The sequence below is a fragment of the Callithrix jacchus genome, chromosome 15 (genome assembly GCF_049354715.1).
Source record: "Callithrix jacchus isolate 240 chromosome 15, calJac240_pri, whole genome shotgun sequence".
Classification (NCBI taxonomy): Eukaryota; Metazoa; Chordata; class Mammalia; order Primates; family Cebidae; genus Callithrix; species Callithrix jacchus.
The window spans coordinates 27,167,289-27,187,598 of record NC_133516.1 but is presented as its reverse complement, the minus strand read 5'-3'; the positions used below and the strand labels follow the sequence as shown (position 1 = coordinate 27,187,598).

At 35.8% G+C, this 20,310-nt stretch overlaps 1 protein-coding gene across 6 annotated transcripts in view; it reads right to left on the bottom strand.

Annotated features, from left to right (window-relative positions):
- The window catches only part of TCAIM (T cell activation inhibitor, mitochondrial), an 86,754-nt gene that overhangs the window by 46,262 nt on the left and 20,182 nt on the right, over positions 1–20,310 (bottom strand). For all 6 annotated transcript variants that reach the window (XM_002758259.7, XM_008981489.5, XM_017964833.4 and 3 more), the window contains exon 5: positions 15,215–15,467. In XM_002758259.7, coding sequence (XP_002758305.1) covers positions 15,215–15,467 — 253 coding nt within the window. The remainder of the gene's footprint in view (positions 1–15,214; positions 15,468–20,310) is intronic.

Sequence of the window (20,310 nt, the reverse complement as noted above, 5' to 3'; positions counted from 1 at the left end):
GACCATATATGCAAGGATTTATTGCTGTATTCTCTATTCTATTCCGTTAGCCTGTATGTTTGTGTATTTTTCGTTTTATAGAGTTGGGGTCTCACTATGGTGCCCAGGCTAGTCTCAAACTCCTGGACTCACGTAATTCTCCTGCTTCAGTCTCCCAGATTACTGGGATTACAGAAGTGAGCCACGCCATGCCTGCCTATATGCCAGTATCACAATGCTTTGTTTACTATAGCTTTGTAGTAAGTTTTAAAATAAGGAAATGTGAATTCTCCAGCTTTGCTCTTCTTTTTCAGGATTGTTTTGGCTATTTGAGGTCCCCTGAGATTCTAATGTTAGAATGGGTTTTCTATTTGTGCAAAAAATGTCACTGGAATTTTGATAGGGATTGTATTAAATCTGTACATTGCTTTGGGTATTGACATCTTAATAATATTATCTTCTGACCCAGGATCATAGGATGCCTTTCCATTTATTTGTATTACCTCTAATTTCTTTCAGAAATGTTTTATAGTTTTCATTGTACTACAAGTCTTTCATCTCTTCAGTCAATTCCTAAGCATTTAGTCCTTTGTGATACTATTGTATATGGAATTGTTTTTGTAATTCCCTTTTTGGATACATTGCTAGTATACAGAAGTACAACTGATTTTTGTGTATTGATTTTGTATCTTGCTAATCTGCTGAATTTGCTTATTAGTTCTAATAGATTCTTCAGTGGTATCTTCAGAATTTTCTATGTATAAGACCATTATCATCTGTGAACAGAGAATCTTACCTTGTCCTTTCCAGTTACATGACTTTAATTTCTTTTTCTTGCCTAATTGCTCTGGCAAAGACTTCCAGTAGTATGTTGAATAGAAGTGCTGAAAGTAGGCATCCTTGCCTACTTCCTTATGTTACATAAAAAACTTAAGTCTTTTACTATTGAGAATGATGTTTGCTGTGGGTTTTCATATATAGCTTTTATTATGTTGATGTAGTTTCCTTTATTTCTAGTTTGTTGAATGTCTTTAGGATGAAAGGACATTAAATTTTGTCAAATGCTTTTTTCTGCTTTATGATCATTCTGTAAGATTTAAATGATCAGGTGGGTTTTCTCCATTCTGTTAATGTGTTATCATACCGATCAATTTTGTATATTGAACCACCCTTGTAGTCTAGGAATACATCCCACTTGGTTATGGTATAGGATCCTTTTAATATGCTGCTGAATTCATTTTTCTAGGATTTTGTTGAAGCTTTTTGCATTAACATTCATAAAGGATATTGATTTGTGTTTTCTTCTCTTGCAGTCTTTGTCTGTCTTTGGTATCAGGGTAATGCTGGTCTCACAGAATGAGTTAGGGAGTGTTCCTTCTTCAGTTTCTTTTGAAAAGATTGCGAAGTATGGCTGTTAAATGTTTGGTAGAATTTGCCAGTGAAGCCATCCAGTACAGGTCTTTCCTTCATTGGGAAATTTAAAATTACTGACTCAGTCTCATTATTTCCTATTTCTTTGTGGTTTAGTCTTTATACATTTTGTGTTTCTAGAAATTTCTCCATTTTATCTAGGTTACCAAACTTGTTGGTGTACAACTGCCCATGGTACTCTTTTATAATTGTTATTTCTGTGGAATTGGTACTAATGTTCCTACTTTCACTTTTGATTTTAGTAACTTGAGTCTTCTTTCTTTCTTAGTCCATCTAGCTAAAGGTTTGTCAATTTTGTTGATCTTTTCAAATAACCAATTTTTGGTTTTGTTGATTTTATCATTTTTTTCTATTATCTATTTTGTTTATCTAATATCTATTTTGATTATCTGCTCTACTCTTTATTGTTTCCCTCCTTCTACTAGTTTTGCATTTATTCTTCTTTCGCTAATCCCATAAGGGGTAAAGTTAGATTGCTGATTTGAGATCTTTCTTGTTGTTTAAATGTGTTTATAGCTATACATTTCCCCCTTAGCACTGCTTTGCTGGATTTGCTGTGTCCCATAAGTTTTGGTACATTGTGTTTTTATTTTCATTCATCTGTATTTTCTTTTTTTCCTCAAAATTGTTAATCAAACATTTTATTTAAAAAAATTTTCAGGGTATGTTCAGTAATTTAATATTCATATGATTTGCAAAAATCGAATCAGTGTAATTGGTATATCCATCACCTGAAATATTTCTCTTTTATGCTAGAAGATTCCAATTAGTCTCGTCTAGCTATTCTGAAATACACGATTGATGACTGTAAACTATAGTCACTTTACCGATCTATAAGACAGATCTTACTTTTTTCTGAGATGAAGCCCCACTCTGTCTCCCAGGCTGGACTGTAGTGGCACAATCTTGGCTCACTGCAACCCCCGACTCCTGGTTTCAAGTGATTCTCTTGCCTCAGCCTCCTGAGCAGCTGGATTTACAGGCAACTGCCACCATGCCTGGCTACTTTTTTTGTATTTTTAGTAGAGATGGCATTTCACCATGTTGGCCATGCTGATCTCAAACTCCTGACCTCAGGTGATCAGCCCTCCTCGGCCTCCCAAGGTGCAGGGATTATAGGCGTGATCCACCGTGCCTGGCAGATCTTATTTTTTTCTATCAAACTGTATATCTGGGCCCATTAATCAACCTCTCTTCATATCCCCCTGAAGATCTTCCCCTCCTTTTTCTTCTAAGAGTCATAGTACTTTATGTTTTACATTTAAGTCTATGATCTGTTTTGAGTTAAAATTCTTAATTTTTTTAATTTTTATTTTAGGTCTGGGGCACATGGGCAGGTCAACATATGCAAACTTGTTAACACAGGCAAACTCATGTCACGGGGGTCTCATGTACAGATCATTTCATCACCCAGGTACTAAGCATAGTACCTGATGACTATTGCTCCTGATCCTCTCCCTCCTCCCTCTCTCCTCTCTCCTCCCTAGATATAATTTTGACTTTTATTTTAGATTCGGGAGTACATGTGCAGGTTTGTTACATGGGTATATTGCAACATGGTGGGGTTTGGTGTAAGATTGACAGTTACTGTTTCAACCCCTTCCCCCCTCTCTTCCTCCCCACTCTAGTTGTCCCCTGTGTCTATTGTTTTCCTTGTTGTGCCCATTGGTTCTCACTCATTTGTTCCCACTTATAAGTGAGAACATGCAGTATTTGGTTTTCTGATGCCGCATTAGTTTGGTAAGGATAATGGCCTCCAGCTCCATCCATGTTCCTGCAAAGGACACAATCTCATTCCTTTTTATGGCCACATAGTTTTCCATTATATATATGTACCACATTTTCTTTAAACAGTCCCAGTCCATTGATGTGCATTAGGTTGATTCCATGTCCTTGCTACTGTGCACAGTGCTGCAATGAAGATATGGCAGCATGTGTACTTATGGTAGAATGATTTGTATTTCTATGGGTATATACCCTGTCGTAAGATTGCTCAGTTGAATGGTAGTTGTTTTAAATTCTTTGAGAAATTGCCACACTACTTTCCACAATGGTTTAACTAATATACACTCCTACCAACACTGAATAAGCATTCCCTTTTCTCTGCAACCTGACTACAGTATCTGTTATTTATTAATTATTTTGAGGCAGAGCCTTGCTCTGTCACCCAGACTGGAGTGCAATGGCACAATCCTGGCTCGTTGCAACCTCTGCATGCCTCCGCTCTGCCATCCCAGGCTCAAGCGATCCTCTTGCCTCAGCCTCCCCAACAGCTGGGACCATGGGTGTACACCACCAAGCCTGGTTACTTTTTTGTATTTTTGGTAGAGACAGGGTATTGTCATGTTGACCAGGCTGGTCTTTCCTGAGTTCAAGCAATCTGCCCACTTTGGCCTCCCAAAGTGCTGGGATTACAGGTGTGAGCAACTGTGCCTGGCCTGACTTTTTAATACTAGCCATTCTAACTGGTGTGAGATGGTAACTTATTGTGGTTTTAATTTGCATTTTTCTTATGATTAGTGATACTGAGCACTTTTTCATATATCTGTTGGCTGCATGAACATCTTCTTTTGAAAAGTGTCTGTTCATGTCTTTGCCCACCTTTTAATGGGGCTGTTTACTGCTTGTAAAATTTTTTTTTTGGTGGGGGGACAGAGTCTCACTGTCACCCAGGTTGCAGTGCAGTGGCATGATCTTGGCTCACTGCAACCTTCACTTCCTGGGTTCAAGTGATTCTTGTGCCTCAGCCTCCCCTGAGCGGGGATTACAAGCATGTGCCACCATGCCCAGTTAATTTTTGTAATTTTAGTAGAGTTGAGGTTTCACCATGTTGGCCAGGCTGGTCTCAAACTGCGGACCGCAGGTGATGTGCCCACCTCAGCCTCTTAAAGTGCTGGGATTACAGGTGTGAGCCACCATGCCCAACAGTTTGTAAATCTTAAGTTCTTGACAGATTCTGGATATCAATTTTTGTCAGAGGTATCGTTTGCAAGTATTTTCTCCCATTCTGTAGGTTGTTTGCTCTGTTGATACATTGTTTCTTTTGCTGTGCAAAAGCTCTAGTTTAATTAGATCACATTTGTCAATTTTTTCTTTTGTTGCAATTGCTTTTGGTGTCTTCAGCATGAAATCTTTGCCAGCCCCTATGTCCAGAATGGTATTTTATATATATAAATATATAAAATATATTTATATAAAATATATTGCCTTGTGATTTCTTTTTATTTTCAGTTTTCGTAGGTACATAGTAGGTATATATATTTATGTGGTACATGACACCTTCTTTGATCTGCTGGTTAAGAGTGCTTTAATTTCCACCATTTTGTTAAATTTCCAGTTTTACTTCTGTTGTTGATTTCTAACTTCACCCCATTGTGATCAGAGAAAATGCTTTGTGTGATATTTTTCTTTTAAAATCTATTGAGACTTAGTTTGCAGCCTAAAATATGGTCCATCCTAGAAAATGTTCTGTATAGACTCAAGAACATGTATGCTGTTCTTGTTAGGTAGAGTGTCTTATATATGTCTGTTAGATCCAGCTGGTTAAATTGTGCTTTGCAAGTCCTCTGTTTCCTTACTTATTCCTGTTTGATTTTTCTAAACACTGTTGACAGTGGAGTATTAAAGTGTCCAGCCATTACTGTAGAACTTTCAATTCCTCTCTTCAATTCAGTCTACTTTTACTTCATATATTTTGAGGATCAGTAATTTGGTAGATAAATATTTATAGCTGCTATCTCTTGTTGCTGTGTGGAGGCTTCTATTAATATGTGATATCCTTCTTTATCTCTTATAATCTTTTTTGATTTAATGTCTATTTTGTCTGATTTTAGTATAACTCTCTTTTGGTTAATATTTGCATAGAATACTATCCTTTCCCATCCTTACATTTTCAGCTCTGGATCTAAAGTTAGTCTCCTGTAGAGAGCATATAGTTGAATCATGTTTTTTAAATTCACTCTGCCAATATTTGTCTTTTGGAAAGTTTGATCCATTTATATTTAAAGTAAATACTTGAAAGAAGGGACTTAATTTTGTCATGTTGCTATTTATTTTCCATGTGCTTTTTGCTTTTTTGTCCCTTGTTTCTTGCATTACTACCTTCTTTTGTGTTTAGTTGATTTTCTTCTTTGTGGTGAATAATTTAAATTCCTTTTTCGTTTCCTTTGGTGTATATCCTTTCGATATTTTCTTGTGGTTACTGTGGGGTATTACATTTAACATCCTCAAGTTATAACACCCTAATCTGAATTTATACTAGCTTAACTTCAATAACAAAACTCTGCTCTTTTAATAGTTCTCCCCATCCCTTTCAGTTGTTGATATCACAAAGTTATCTTTATACATTGTCCAAAAACATAAACTAATAATACTTTTAATAAATATATTTTTAAAAATAGATAGTTCTTTTTAAAAATAGCTTCACTGGAATATAATTCATATACCATCTCTACTAAAAAAAAATACAAAAATTAGCCAGATGTAATGGCACATGCCTGTAGTCCCAGCTATTTGGGTGACTGAGGCAGGAGAACTGTCTATGTGGTTGACTGTGATAAGCCTCTTTGACTTAGCATGTTTTCAAGGTTTATCCATGTTGTAGTATGTATAGTATTTCATTCCTTTTTTTGGTTAAATAATATTCCTTTGTATAAATATGCCACTTTTAAAAAATCCATTTATCTGTTGGTAGACAATTGGGTTATTTCTTCTGGCTATTATGAATAATGTTGCTATAAGCATATTTTTGTGTGGATGTCTGTTTTCATTTCTCTTGGGTGTATACCTAGGAGTGGAATTCTTGGGTCACATAACTCTGTTTAACATTTTACAGTATTGCCAAACTGTGTTCCATAGCAGCTGCACCATTTTGTATTCCCATTAGCAATGAAGGAGAGTTCCAATTTTCCTACCTGCTCACCAACACTTGTGATTCTCTTTTAGAACATAGCCATCCTAGGGTATGAAGTGGTAGCTGGTTGTGGTTGTTTATTTGACCTTGGCCTGTGCTATAGTTTAAATATTTGTCCCCTCCAAATCTGATGTTGAAATTTAATCCCCAGTGTTGGAGGGAGGGCCTAGTGGGGGGTTTTGGGTCATGGAGGCAGATCTCTCATGAATGGCTTCATGTCATCCTCATGGTAATGAGTGACTTCTCACTATTAGTTTCCAAAAACTCTGACTGTTGAAAATAGCCTGGTGCCTCCTTCCCTCTTGCCACATGTTGCTTGTTCTTTCCCTTCTACCATGAATGGAAGCTTTCTGAAGTCCTTATCAGAAGCAGATACTTATGCCATACTTCTTGTAAGCCTGCAGAACCATGAGCTAAACAAATCTCTTTTCTTTATAAATTGCCCAGCCTCTAGGATTTCTTTATATTATAGCAATGCAAAATGGACTAAGACAGGTTGGTTAAAAATGATTTCACTGTATCTACAGCAAAATATATATATATTATATATTATATTAAATAAAAAATATATAATATTTAATATATTATATAAATATATAAAATTATATTAAATAAAATATATATTATATATATTTTGTTGTAGATTGTCAAATCATTTTATATATATAAATCATTATATTATGATATATATCATATCAATCATATTATATTACATATCATATTATGTAATATAATGTATATGTAATCATTAATATAATTACATTTACATTATGATAATCACATCATATCATATTATGTTATAATATATATATAAATATATATTATATATATAAAATACACATATTGCACGTAGTATAAGATCCAAGTAAAAAAGAAAAACCCTGATAATAAAATGAAGCCAAAAGAACATTAAAAGGCACATAAAAATGAATACCAGAATGCCATGTACAAGGACTAATGTTGGACTGTGCAATCATTTGGTTTAGTTTCTAGTGTCATGATGCTTTTGAAATAAAATACTTTAGTAACTCAAGCAAGGCTCAGTTTTCCATGGATTTAAGAGAACAACAACAACAAAAGAGCCATGATCTAAATTACAATAAAGTTAAAATTGCATAAATTTTACACTCCTAGGCCTCAAACTGTATAAAACAAAGTAAGGATTTTAGACCAATAATACCCTTTATTTTCACTGAACTGAAGCTAACAGAGCAATAGTTTTTTGTTTTGTTTTGTTTTGTTTGAGAGACAGGGTCTCACTCTGTCACCCAGGCTCGAGTGCAGCGGTGTGATCATGGATCACTGCAGCCTTGACCTCCTGGATCAGGTTATCCTCCTGCCTTAGCCTCCTGAGTAGCTAAGAGTACGGGCACATGCTGTCACACCTGGTTAATTTTTTTATTTTTATTTTTCTAGAGACAGGGTCTTACTATATTGACCAAGCTGGTCTTAAACTCCTGGCTCAAGCAATTCTCCTGCCATGGCCTCCCAAAGTGCTGGGATTACAGTCTGGAGCCACTGTACCTGGCACCAAAAGTTTTTTCCGATGGCAACCCACAGTGAGAAATACTTCACATAGTGAACCAGCATATGCACACACACTTGTATTTATGTGTATGAAACTAAACCAAATATTTTGAGAAATAATACTTAAACTTACTAATAGAAATATGTTCACAATATATAGTTAAAATTAAAAAAAAGAAACAAAGCAAAGCAAAATAACTTTGCTGGTTCTGAGTCACTAAACTGTGCATTATAACTTGTAATTTTAAAAACAATGACTTAGCTTATAAGCATGGGGAAGAGTAAATAAATGTATGATATGAGTTAAATCATGACTATCAAATCCCAAACATTCTATGAAATAGTTCCAATGTGTTGGTGTCCAATATGGTATTTCATGAACACGAAAATTGATTCTAAGTTTAGATACTGAAAGTGAAATATAAATATATTTGAGCTAAGGTCAAATAGAGAAAATGGAACTCTGACATTCACTGATATCTTTGTAGCTATAAGAATAGTAATTTAATGGTTTTTTTTAATAGTTCAATGACATGCTTGTTCAGTGAGACAGATATTTCATATGGAATTGTTTTGTTTATATAAAATGGATCTGGTTAGCTCCTCTCAAATACAAGCTATTTTTTTTTTTTTTAATTTTTTATTGGATTATAGGTTTTGGGGTACATGAGCAGAGCATGCAAGACAGTTGCGTAGGTACACACATGGCAGTGTGCTTTGCTTTTCTTCTCCCCTTCACCCACATTTGGCATTTCTCCCCAGGCTATCCCTCCGCACCTCCCCCTCCCACTGGCCCTCCCCTTTTCCCCCCAATAGACCCCAGTGTTTAGTACTCCCCTTTCTGTGTCCATGTGTTCTCATTTTTCATCACCCACCTATGAGTGAGAATATGCGGTGTTTCATTTTCTGTTCTTGTGTCAGTTTGCTGAGGATGATGTTTTCCAGATTCATCCACGTCCCTACAAACGACACGAACTCATCATTTCTGATTGCTGCATAATATTCCATGGTGTATATGTGCCACATTTTTCCAATCCAGTCTATTATCAATGGGCATTTGGGTTGATTCCAGGTCTTTGCTATTGTAAACAGTGCTGCAATGAACATTCGTGTACATGTGTCCTTATAGTAGAACGATTTATAGTCTTTTGGATATATACCCAGTAATGGGATTGCTGGGTCAAATGGAATTTCTATTTCTAAGGCCTTGAGGAATCGCCACACTGTCTTCCACAATGGTTGAACTAATTTACACTCCCACCAACAGTGTAAAAGTGTTCCTTTTTCTCCACATCCTCTCCAGCATCTGTTGTCTCCAGATTTTTTAATGATCGCCATTCTAACTGGCGTGAGATGGTATCTCAATGTGGTTTTGATTTGCATCTCTCTGATGACCAGTGACGATGAGCATTTTTTCATATGATTGTTGGCCTCATATATGTCTTCTTTCGTAAAGTATCTGTTCATATCCTTTGCCCACTTTTGAATGGGCTTGTTTGTTTTTTTCCTGTAAATCTGCTTGAGTTCTTTGTAAATTCTGGATATCAGCCCTTTGTCAGATGGATAGACTGCGAAAATTTTTTCCCATTCTGTTGGTTGCCGATCCACTCTAGTGACTGTTTCTTTTGCCGTGCAGAAGCTGTGGAGTTTCATTAGGTCCCATTTGTCTATTTTGGCTTTTGTTGCCAATGCTTTTGGTGTTTTGTTCATGAAGTCCTTGCCTACTCCTATGTCCTGGATAGTTTTGCCTAGATTTCCTTCTAGGGTTTTTATGGTGCCAGGTCTTATGTTTAAGTCTTTAATCCATCTGGAGTTAATTTTAGTGTAAGGTGTCAGGAAGGGGTCCAGTTTCTGCTTTCTGCACATGGCTAGCCAGTTTTCCCAACACCATTTGTTAAACATGGAATCCTTGCCCCATTGCTTGTTTTTGTCAGGTTTATCAAAGATAAATACAAGCTATTTTTGTTTTAATATGTAATCTAAGAATATGCCCAAAATATAGAACTACAAAAATTAACAACACAGAACAGAGTTTCCTAATTTTTTTTAAACTGGAACATTCCTTTTATAATTGTATAATTTTCAATAACTACTTAGGTATTAACATTTTCTTTTCTTCTTTTTTAGACAGAGTCTCAGTCTGTCACCCAGGATAGAGTACAGTGGCACAATCTTGGTTTACTGCAGTCTCTGCCTCCAGGGTTCAAGCAGTTCTCCTGCCTCAGTCACCCAAATAGCTGGGACTACAGGCATTCGCCATTACGCATGACTATTTTTTTTCTTTTTTTAATAGAGATGGGGTTTCACTATGTTGGCCAGGCTAGTCTTGAACTCCTGACCTCAAGTGATCTGCCCACCACAGCTTCCCAAAGTACTGAAATTACAGGTGTGAGCCACCACACCTGGCCTAAAACTTTTATTTTATCATCTTTATATGGTATATAACAAAGGAATGTTGAAGTAAGATAAAACACAATTTCCTGAGAAATTCAAAATTATAAAGCATGACCTAAAATATACATTAAAATGTAATTAATGAGTATAAAAGAAGATTAAATAGAGTTTTTATGACCTAATAAATCTCTCATTTTGTTTTTAAAAAACTCCTCTATCCTGGGCAACCAAATAAAACCCTGTTTCAAAAAATATTAAAAAATAAAAATAAGGCTGGGCATGGCGGCTCACACCTGTAATCCCAGGACTTTAGGAGGCCGAGGTGGGCAGATCGCGAGTTCAGGAGATCGAGACCATCCTGGCTAACATGGTGAAATCCCATCTGTACTAAAAATACAAAAAATCAGCTGGGCATGGTAGCATGCACTTGTAGTCCCAGCTACTTGGGAGGCTGAGGCAGGAGAATCATTTGAACCTGAGAGGCAGAGGTTGCAGTGAGCCGAGATGGCACCACTGCACTCCAGCCTGGGCGACAGAGCGAGACTCCATCTCAAACAACAACAACAACAAACAAAACAAAAAAACTCAACTGATTTATTTTTATGATTTCTTATTTTAATTAAAAAATGCTAAGACAACAATTTTACCCTGCACTTCTTAGCAAAACCAAAAACAGATAAAATTATTTTGAAAGTTAAACGTCTATACTAAATAATACTGTAATTATATTTTCTTGTTTCACATAGTGTTCAGAAACATTAAAACCATCTTAACTTGCTTTCAAGATTTAATTTAAAAGAAAAATTTTAATCCAATGAATGCAATTTGTATATCAGGAGATCAGATTGACATAAATTTGAAGAACTGTCACTTTTATGCTCCTACTGAACTATATAATTCAGCATGTGTTCCTTATGATTTTTCTCTATAATCTATATATGTAATGAAGATGAATTAAACAATACAAGAATAAAGCTTAAACTCCACATGGCCAAAATGACCATGGTGGCTAACAGGTTTTAGTAGACTTACAGGCACCCTGAATCTCCCTACTAGGCAGTCACTTGATTCACTTGATTTGAAAGCTTTGAAATGGTTCAACAATTTTACAATTATTTGTAAAGTAATTACAGATATCTAAAAAATCAGTACAGTGGTCTCTTGCTATACATGAGGCATTAGTTCCAAGCCCAACCATGGGTACCAAAATCTGTGCATAGTCAGGTCTTGTAGTTGGCCCTGCCAAACCTGCAAGTACCAAAAGTTGGCCTTCCCTATATATATGTTTCACAGCTTGCTATTAGTATATTTTCTTTTATTATTATTTCAATAGTTTTGGGGGTGCAAATATGATATTTTCAATATTCTTTCGGTTGAAAAAAAAATCCCTGTGAGAATGGACCTGCACAGTCAAACACATCCTCTTCATGGGTCAACTGTAATTGAGATGACAAATTGATAAGAGATACCATCTGGCTTTCATGATATAATCTCCTGGAACCCTTACTAGGAAACACTACTGTATACCAAAACGTTGAACAAACTCTCAGCACAGGTTCCTTCAAACTAGGTAAGGACCATACTTGGGAAGGTCAAGGGGCTCTGGGCCTAGGTGAAGATGCTAGAACTGGGAAACCAGGTTATATTAGGGAAATAAGAGACATGAAATCTTTCAGATGAGTACATGTGTTATAATGCTACATCAGCACTGTAAGATATGCTGCTGGTAAAGGCATTTAGCCTACACTGCAATTCACTCTACTCTAAGGGCCCAATGAGCAGTATTCCTTGTCTTGTCTTTGTTCAGTATAGTGCTCTCCTACCCAGCCTGGACTTTTTGCTCTAAAATTATGCATTCTTAAGCTAAACTCTAACTCAATGAGGTGTGATGATCTGGTTCAGGTAAATCAGTAAGATGTCAATGCTTAAGAAATACAATCTGGCTGGGCATGGTGGCTCATGTCTGTAATCCCAACACTTTGGGAGGCTGAGGCAGGAGGATCACTTGAGCTCAGGAGTTTGAGATCAGCCTAGGCAACATAGTGAGACCTCATCTCTGCTAAAAATTAAAAAATTAGCCAGGTATGGTGTCACATGCCTGCAGTCCCACCTACTCCGAAGGCTGAGGTGGGAGGATCACTTGAGCCCAGGAGTTTTGAGGCTGCAGTGAGCTGTGATCACGCCACAGCATTCTAGCCTGACAGAGTGAGACCCTGTCTCAAAAAAATTAAAAAGAAATTAAAAAAGAAATACAATCTAAGGGCCTTCAATATAGGCATTAAAAACAAACAAACAAAAATACCTATTTACTATAATGCTATGTCACTATTTCACTTTATGAAGCTGAATAAGGCTCTAACTGTTTAATAATGGGGTTTACTTTAATTTCTGTAAAGATAAAACAGGTATTGACAACAGGATTGGATAATAATAATCAATGAATTTGAAAGTTAAATTTCTACTGACTTCAATTTCTAAAACAGTGGTCTATTTTAAAATATAAGTTACCCTCTTAAAAGGTTGACAAGTCAAAGTGACTTGTTTTTTGAGCTTGTCATCATAACTGTCAAAATGAGAGCTTGAATTTAAAATAAAGCTGACTTTTGAGGAATCAAGAATTCATAGCAACATAATTTATCTATGCACAGAAAATTCCTTAAGACAATGTATCTTTCACTTAGAATAGCAGATTTTTTTAGTTAACATTAATGAAATTAACAGAGGCACTTTAAGAAAAAATAGCCCTCTAAATTCACTGCCAAGTCACTATTACTACCCTATGTGTTATGTCACTCAGCATTTCCATATTAAAGCCTGAGTTCTTTATACCAAGCCTCTAGCACATCACATTCAGTTATTCAACAGTTCTTTAGTTCAGTTCAATGAAAATACTGGATGGGTTTTATGAATCTATGAAGTAAATTATTAGACGCAGAGATTACCAACACTTATTCTCTACTCTTAAGAACTCATACAGTATAATGTAATACAAGAAAGTCTAGTTTTACTAATGACTGAGGAGTTTTATTGGATGAATGACATACAAATAAAGAAATTATAAATACTGAGCTTAGACAAGGAACCCTGCTGAATACGACTTTATCTTGTTGAGTTGGCTTTCTATAGTTTCAATCTGTTCTCATTACTTTGCCGTGTATCTAAGTCCAGATCTAGGTCCTTGGGGCACTTTCATGACGGCTGTACATCCAGCTCCAGATGAAAACTGTGCTCTACGAAATACTCAACTGAACCACAGACCAACTGCTTCTCGGAAATCCTTTAATACATTATTCTTAAACCCTTTAGCTAGAGTAAAGTCCAACAACTGATATTTTTGCAGTTTTGGCTTGACTTGTTCAATCTCATTGTTTTCTATACCATTCAGGCCAGTAATCCCCAACTTTTTGTTCATCTAGACACAGTGTAAGATGAGTACAACAATATCCTCCTGTGGGTGTAAGCAGTTTTATGTGCTGTATCCCACAGAAAACTTGAATGCAAGGCTGAGAACCTCTCTCCCAGTCTGTGCTCAGAGAAATCAACTCCCACCATAGCTTCTGTGTGCAATTAACCTTAAATTATCTCTTTTTTCTATACCAAATTTTCAATTCAGCAACTTCTACTGCCACTGCAACTCTGCCATTGATTGATTGATTGATTGATTGATTGGAGACAGGGTCTTACTTTGTTATCCAGGCTGGAGTGCTGTGGCACGATCATAGTTCGCCACAGCGTCAAACTCCTGGGTTCAAGGGATCTTTCCACCTCAGCCTTCCAAGTAGCTAGAACTACACATGTATACAACCATACCCGGTTAATTTTTCTATTTTTTGTAGAGATGGGATCTCACTATGTGGCTCAGGCTGGACTTGAACTCCTGACCTCAAGCAATCCTTCCACTTTAGCCTCCCAAAATGCTGCTGGGATTATAGGCACAACCCACTGTACTGGGCTCTTCTTTTTTTATCCTACTTCTTACTGTGCCATTACTTCTGGTCCATCATTAAATTATCATTCCCAAACCCACATTTCCATCTTAGTTTTGTTTACAGAAGAGAATCTGAACAACTAAAGTAAACATACTTAGGGAAGGGATTTATCCATCAGTTATGCATATAGACAAATACCATAGACTACCATATGTAGGTACAAACATACATGTCTTCAGACACATACTTCTGTCCTTTTCTGTACTGAACTCTGCTACCTCCCTACCTTTTCAGCCTTATTTGGAATCTAGCTAGGTAACAAGGGGAAGAATCCCTTAATATAGATAATCCACAATGCAGATATTATGCCAGTGGATAATTAAGGATCATTTACTATGCCATAATGAGAGAATCCTCTTATAAGCCACTTGACTTTTTAGATACAATCAGAGGAACAGAATGTGCTGGGTCTTTATGAAATCCAAAAATGACTAAAAAAACATTAAAGGTGACTTTACAAGTATGGTATGCCAAATAACAGAAAACATTTTACATATGGTTTTTATCATTAAAAAAATTACTCTTTAAAGAAGCTATTCTAGATGACATTTAATAATGTTGTCACTATGTATTTTTCTTGTGTATAGATTATCACACTATAGTACATTACTATTGAACTGCAAAAGAGTAAAAAATATTTGTATAGTCTTAGGTATAGCCTTTCTTTATGTACTGGGGTAACTTGAATAGAATTTTAAAAACTTAGACAAAACAATCTCCTGCATGTATTTGGTATCAAAAGACCACAATTTTAAATACAGTTGAAAGTATTTTGGCAACTTTCATGGAAACATGAAATATCTTTTTCATAATGGTTACTGGATTAACGAGATTGATAGTATTATTTTTCCCGAAAAATTAGGCTTTAATTTTAAACATGAATGACACTTTTTATAAAAAAATGTTTTTGCCATCCAAATAAATCAGTGTCATAAACACCAACTACAAATAAGAGTTTAATTAAACAGAAGGTTTTACATACGTGAGAGTTGTTTCCATTCTCGAGACTTGTTCAAGGTCTTCATCGGGGTCCTTGAATCCAGTAAAGGAGTAATAAGACTTGTCCCATTTGATGGGCCTGTCAGGCATCCTTTTAGCTTCTTTGAGAGGCTGGGTATGCACATTAGTATTCAAGCTTTGGATATGTTCAACAGATAAACTGCAGGAGTTGAGAATATATAATACTGTGCTTAGCAGATCTCTGGTGTGCAAAGTAAATTTGACTGCTCGAAATCCTAGAGAATATAATTTCCCCAAACAATTAATACAGGTGATTATTTGCTTTATTTCAACATTTATACAATCAAAATCTTTTAAAACATTCAATTACTGATTTAAATTTGTCCTACTGGCAAACCACCTGTAAATGGAAAATGACTTCCCTTCTCCAAAACTATACCACACTATTTTTACCTTCATGAATTCCTTCAATCATCATCAGCTCCATTTTCTAGTTTGGCCCCAGTGACCAAACCCATCCCAGCCCAAGGAGGGGATTCAGAATATTCTCAATTCTGTCGATAAATCTGGTCTCTTAAGAGAGAGAAAGCTCTCCTATAAGCAGGTGTCCACCAAACATAGTTTCTAGTAGAGAGAGGACAGAGAATATAGGTATGCACTGTGACAGTGGGTTAGATAAGAGGAGCCATATAATCTAGTCTCAGTGGTCACAGAAACCGATCTTGAATTTTCTCTATGATTGAAGCAGATGGCCCTCATACTTGCTCACTTAACTAGGTAGTAACCCAATATTTTCAGGAGTGATTTAAAATTCTCTAATTGTTTAAAAGTTACTGATTTTGACGTTGGGTAATCATTGGGCTAAGGTAAGTAATCTAAATTGTTATCAATAGAAAACCCACTAGTTTGGTTTTTTTTTTTCTTTCTTTTCTGGGTGTTAGGCATGGTTCCAGCTGAATTTACATACCTTTTCAATCAACACTACTACCAACTATGCCATTGTCATTTCTCTTATCAAAAGTGAAGAAACATAGATTAAGAATGAAGCCAGGGCTTAAATCTGTGTTGACACTAAGCCAAATGTTTTCTCCACTACAACATGCTGACTTCTTGCTTCTTAAAACATATTTTTAATTAGTTTTGGAAATTATACATGTATAAGTACATGCTTATTATAAAATTAGAGATACATATAGTAAAAGCAAAAGTCTCATGTTAACAGGCATATAACTTTACATCTTTACTTGAGGTGATCAATATTAACAGGTACATATTCTAAGATGGTAGCCACTAGCACATGGGGCAATTTAAAATTAAATTGACTGATATGAAGTAAAAATTCAAAATCAAGTTATTTGGCCACATTGGTCACATTTCAAGTGCTCAATAAGCACATGGGGCTAGGGCCTGCCATATTAGATGATGCAGAAATGGAACATTTCCCTCATCATAGAAAGTTCTCTTGGACAAGCACTGTTCTTTGACCTTTTCCATCTATGTGCTTGTGTGTATCATGTATGATATATATGCATGTGTGTTTATATGAACACATACACAGTTTGAATTATTTCTTAATATATAAGTGGATTCTAGATATATTACCTTGAACATGTTTTTGTCACTTAAACTGGGTGGCCCTTCCATATTTGTATGTATAGATCAACCTCATTCTTTTTAGCAGCTGCATACCAGTCTTTATTTTCTTGTCTTTGCGGATGACAGACATCACAATTTAAATCATTCTCAGAAATACACATTCTGCTTGCCAAACCAACTTATGAGATTCAGAACATGCCAATGAAGAAAGATTTTTTTTTAGTTCAATAATTTGGGTAAACTGAGAACTACCAGCAAGGGAATTATTCTAGTCAGTGAAGGAGGAAAGGAAAATCCAAATTGTTGCACTGGAGGTTAAGAAAAAATAGCTCATTCTCAGAAGTGCAAAGTCAAGGAGTAAATCTATTTCTATTTCAATTTATCAGCTTCATTATTTAATCCAACATAAGAGCTGCTACACAGTGAGGACTGCCTGTACCACATTGCGAATATCCTTTACTGGTTCCTCAGGGTACATTCCATGAAGAATTTTGTGGCTTTGGGAAGAGAATTCCAAGCTGCAGAGTTTGCACTAATTTATACACCCGTCAATAATGTGGGAAAATGCATTTTTACCATCTGTGGGTATTACCAGCAAGAAAAAAAATTAATAGGCAAAAAATAGTACCTAATTATTTCAGTTTGCATTCGAATACTGAGGGTAGAGATTTATTTATATTTTATTTTTATTTTTTTAGACAGGGTCTCACTCTGTCACCCAGGCTGGAGGGCAATGGTGCCTGTCATCTTGGATCACTGCAACCTCTACGTCCTGGGCTCAGGTGATTCTCCTACTTTAGCCTACTGAGTAGCTGGGACTATAGGCACATGCCACCATGCCTGGTTAATTTTTTGTATTTTTTAGTAGACAAGGGGTTTCACTATGTTTCCCAGGCTGGTCTGGAACTCCTGGACTCAAGCAATTTGCCTGCCTTGGCCTCTCAGAGTGCTGGGATTATAGGCATGAGCCACCATGTATGGCCTAAAGATTTTAATATACTTAACTGACCATTTATATGTATTATTTCCTGAACTATGTATTCATCATCGTGGCCCATTTTTGCAATGGAGCTACTCTGGTTTCTCTTTAATTTGTAAAAACTCTTTATATATTAGCATTATCTTTTTATCATATATGCTATATCTTTTCTCCCATTTCTAGTTTAATTTTTCTACAACCTTTACATTTTTGTTTTTAAAGACAGTCTCGGCCAGGGACAGTGGCTGACACCTGTAATCCCAACACTTTGGGAGGCCCAGGTAGGTGGAACACAAGATCGAAACAATCCTGGCCAACATGGTGAAATCCCATCTCTACTAAAAATACAAAGATTAGCTGGGTGTGGTGGCACATACCTGTAGTCCCAGCTACTCGGGAGGCTGAGGCAAGAGAACTGCTTGAACCTGGCAGGTGGAGGTGGCAGTGAGCTAAGATCACGCTATTGCACTCCAGCTTGGTGACAGAGCGAGACTCCAGCTCAAAAAAAAAAAAAAAAAAAAAAAAAGACAGACAGTCGCTCTATGGTTGTCCAGGCTAGCCTCAAACTCCTGGACTTAAGTGAATCTCCCATCTTTGTCTTCTAAGTAGCTGGGAGTACAGGCTTGTGTCACCATGCCCAGCTATAAGCTATTTTTGTGTAAAAAAATCATTAAAAGTTAATCATTAACTGAAAGTAAAGGATTCTGTTTTTACTCAGCCAGAGCTGGCTACAACTATTAGTCTTAGTGTTAATTCACAGAAAGTTCTTAGTAAATCTTTAACTTGTTTTAAAATTTATTCTAATAATAACATTTATTTTCTCATGAACCAACAAAAAGATATGGAGCTGAAAAAATAATTTCAGCCTTTAAGGATTTCAATGTATTAATAATGCCAAAGATGCATTTAATTTCATATTGAAAATCATTAGTAAATATTTAACCTTATCACCATCTTAATTACTGAAAGCTGACTGATGATTTCTAGTGTTCTAGAAATAAAAATTTTCTAAAAACCTACTTGATTTTAATTTTATAATCAGGTAAAAATGTTACGGAAGTAAAAATGTTTTTAATTTTTGTCAGAGGGCCAGTCTTTGTTATAAAGGCAAAAGGAAAAATGATTAACTGCAATATTTTAAAAGAAAAATAAATAAATAATGCGGTATACAAGTAAAAACACTGGACTAGGGATAAGGAAACATTAGTTCTAGTACTGGCTCTGTCCCTAATTTGCTGTGTGAAACTGTCTAAGTTTTTCACTAAGCTTTTGATTTCAGTTTACTCTTTAACTCCACGTATATTCAATATTTAAGACAAATCCAGCTGACAGTGATAGTAGAAGTAGTAGTTGTAGCTGTAGGAATGAGCTTGACTCCTTCAACCACATACAAATAAAAACAGATTGATGATAATATTTTCATTTTAAAAACTATAAAGGATGTAATCTGCCTCTAAAAATTCCATCTGTCCTCCTGAAGAAATCAAGAAACCTAAGTAGACCACTACATATAAGTAAGGTTTTATTTAATTCCTAGCCTAACCTTGATCCTGAGTAACAGGAGCATATATCTATTTAAAATATTTATGAATATTTGGTTTTACACAAGTAACAATGTATCTCAGTTGCTTATGAGACTCTTATGGCTACAAACAGCACATTCATAATGGATTTAAACTTTCAAACAGAATTGTGTCACTCAGAATGATCAACATGCTTATTATTCATTATTTACAGCATTCTTCAATACAGCTGTTCCTTCACAAAAGGGCTATGAGCTGACTTTCTGTTTTTAAGTATTGAAGAAAAGGACTATTTTAATAAAAACCTTAAGTCAGAGGTAGATGGGGAAACTGCCAAAAAAAAAAAAAAAAAAAAAAGAAAGAATCTGTGACTCCTGATCTCCCATATTCAGTTATGAGAGAATAAAAGGTAGGAGACCGTATATTATCAAATACTAGTCCCTGCAGAGACCGGGTGAGCAATTGTCTTCAACATAAACATCCTACTTCAGCACTCTTCAGATCAAGCTCTTCCTCCTCCATTTGAGGTCCTGAGAGCCGTGGGAGAGTAAGGTGTAAGGTAGGGATCTTTCATGTGAGTGGCCTCTACACAGTTCTCCAACTCTTTCATATTAATAGATGAAGACCCAAAAGTTAAGGTCACACAGCTAGGTCACTGGCAGAGCTACAAACAGATTTTAGACTCCAAAGACCTATCAAATTCTGAGTTTTGTAATAGTTTGTTTCAAAAAAATTACAGTGTGTCCTCTAATTGTTTTACCTTAACGCATAGAAAGCACTCAGTAAATATATAAATTGTCTTAAGTTCATTCTAAAAATATAGTTATTTCCTCAAGGATCATCAAAATCATGTACAATTAGAGAAATGATAGGCCTTTAGTGATCTTTATCTCCATATTTGTCCTTAATTTTAAATACGGGAAAGTAGTGACAAAAGGTAGTGAAAAAAAGGTTGTCTGCTAAGATCAAATAGATTTTAGAAGTAGCATTAGGTTGAAGTTAAAAGACCTGAGTTCAAGA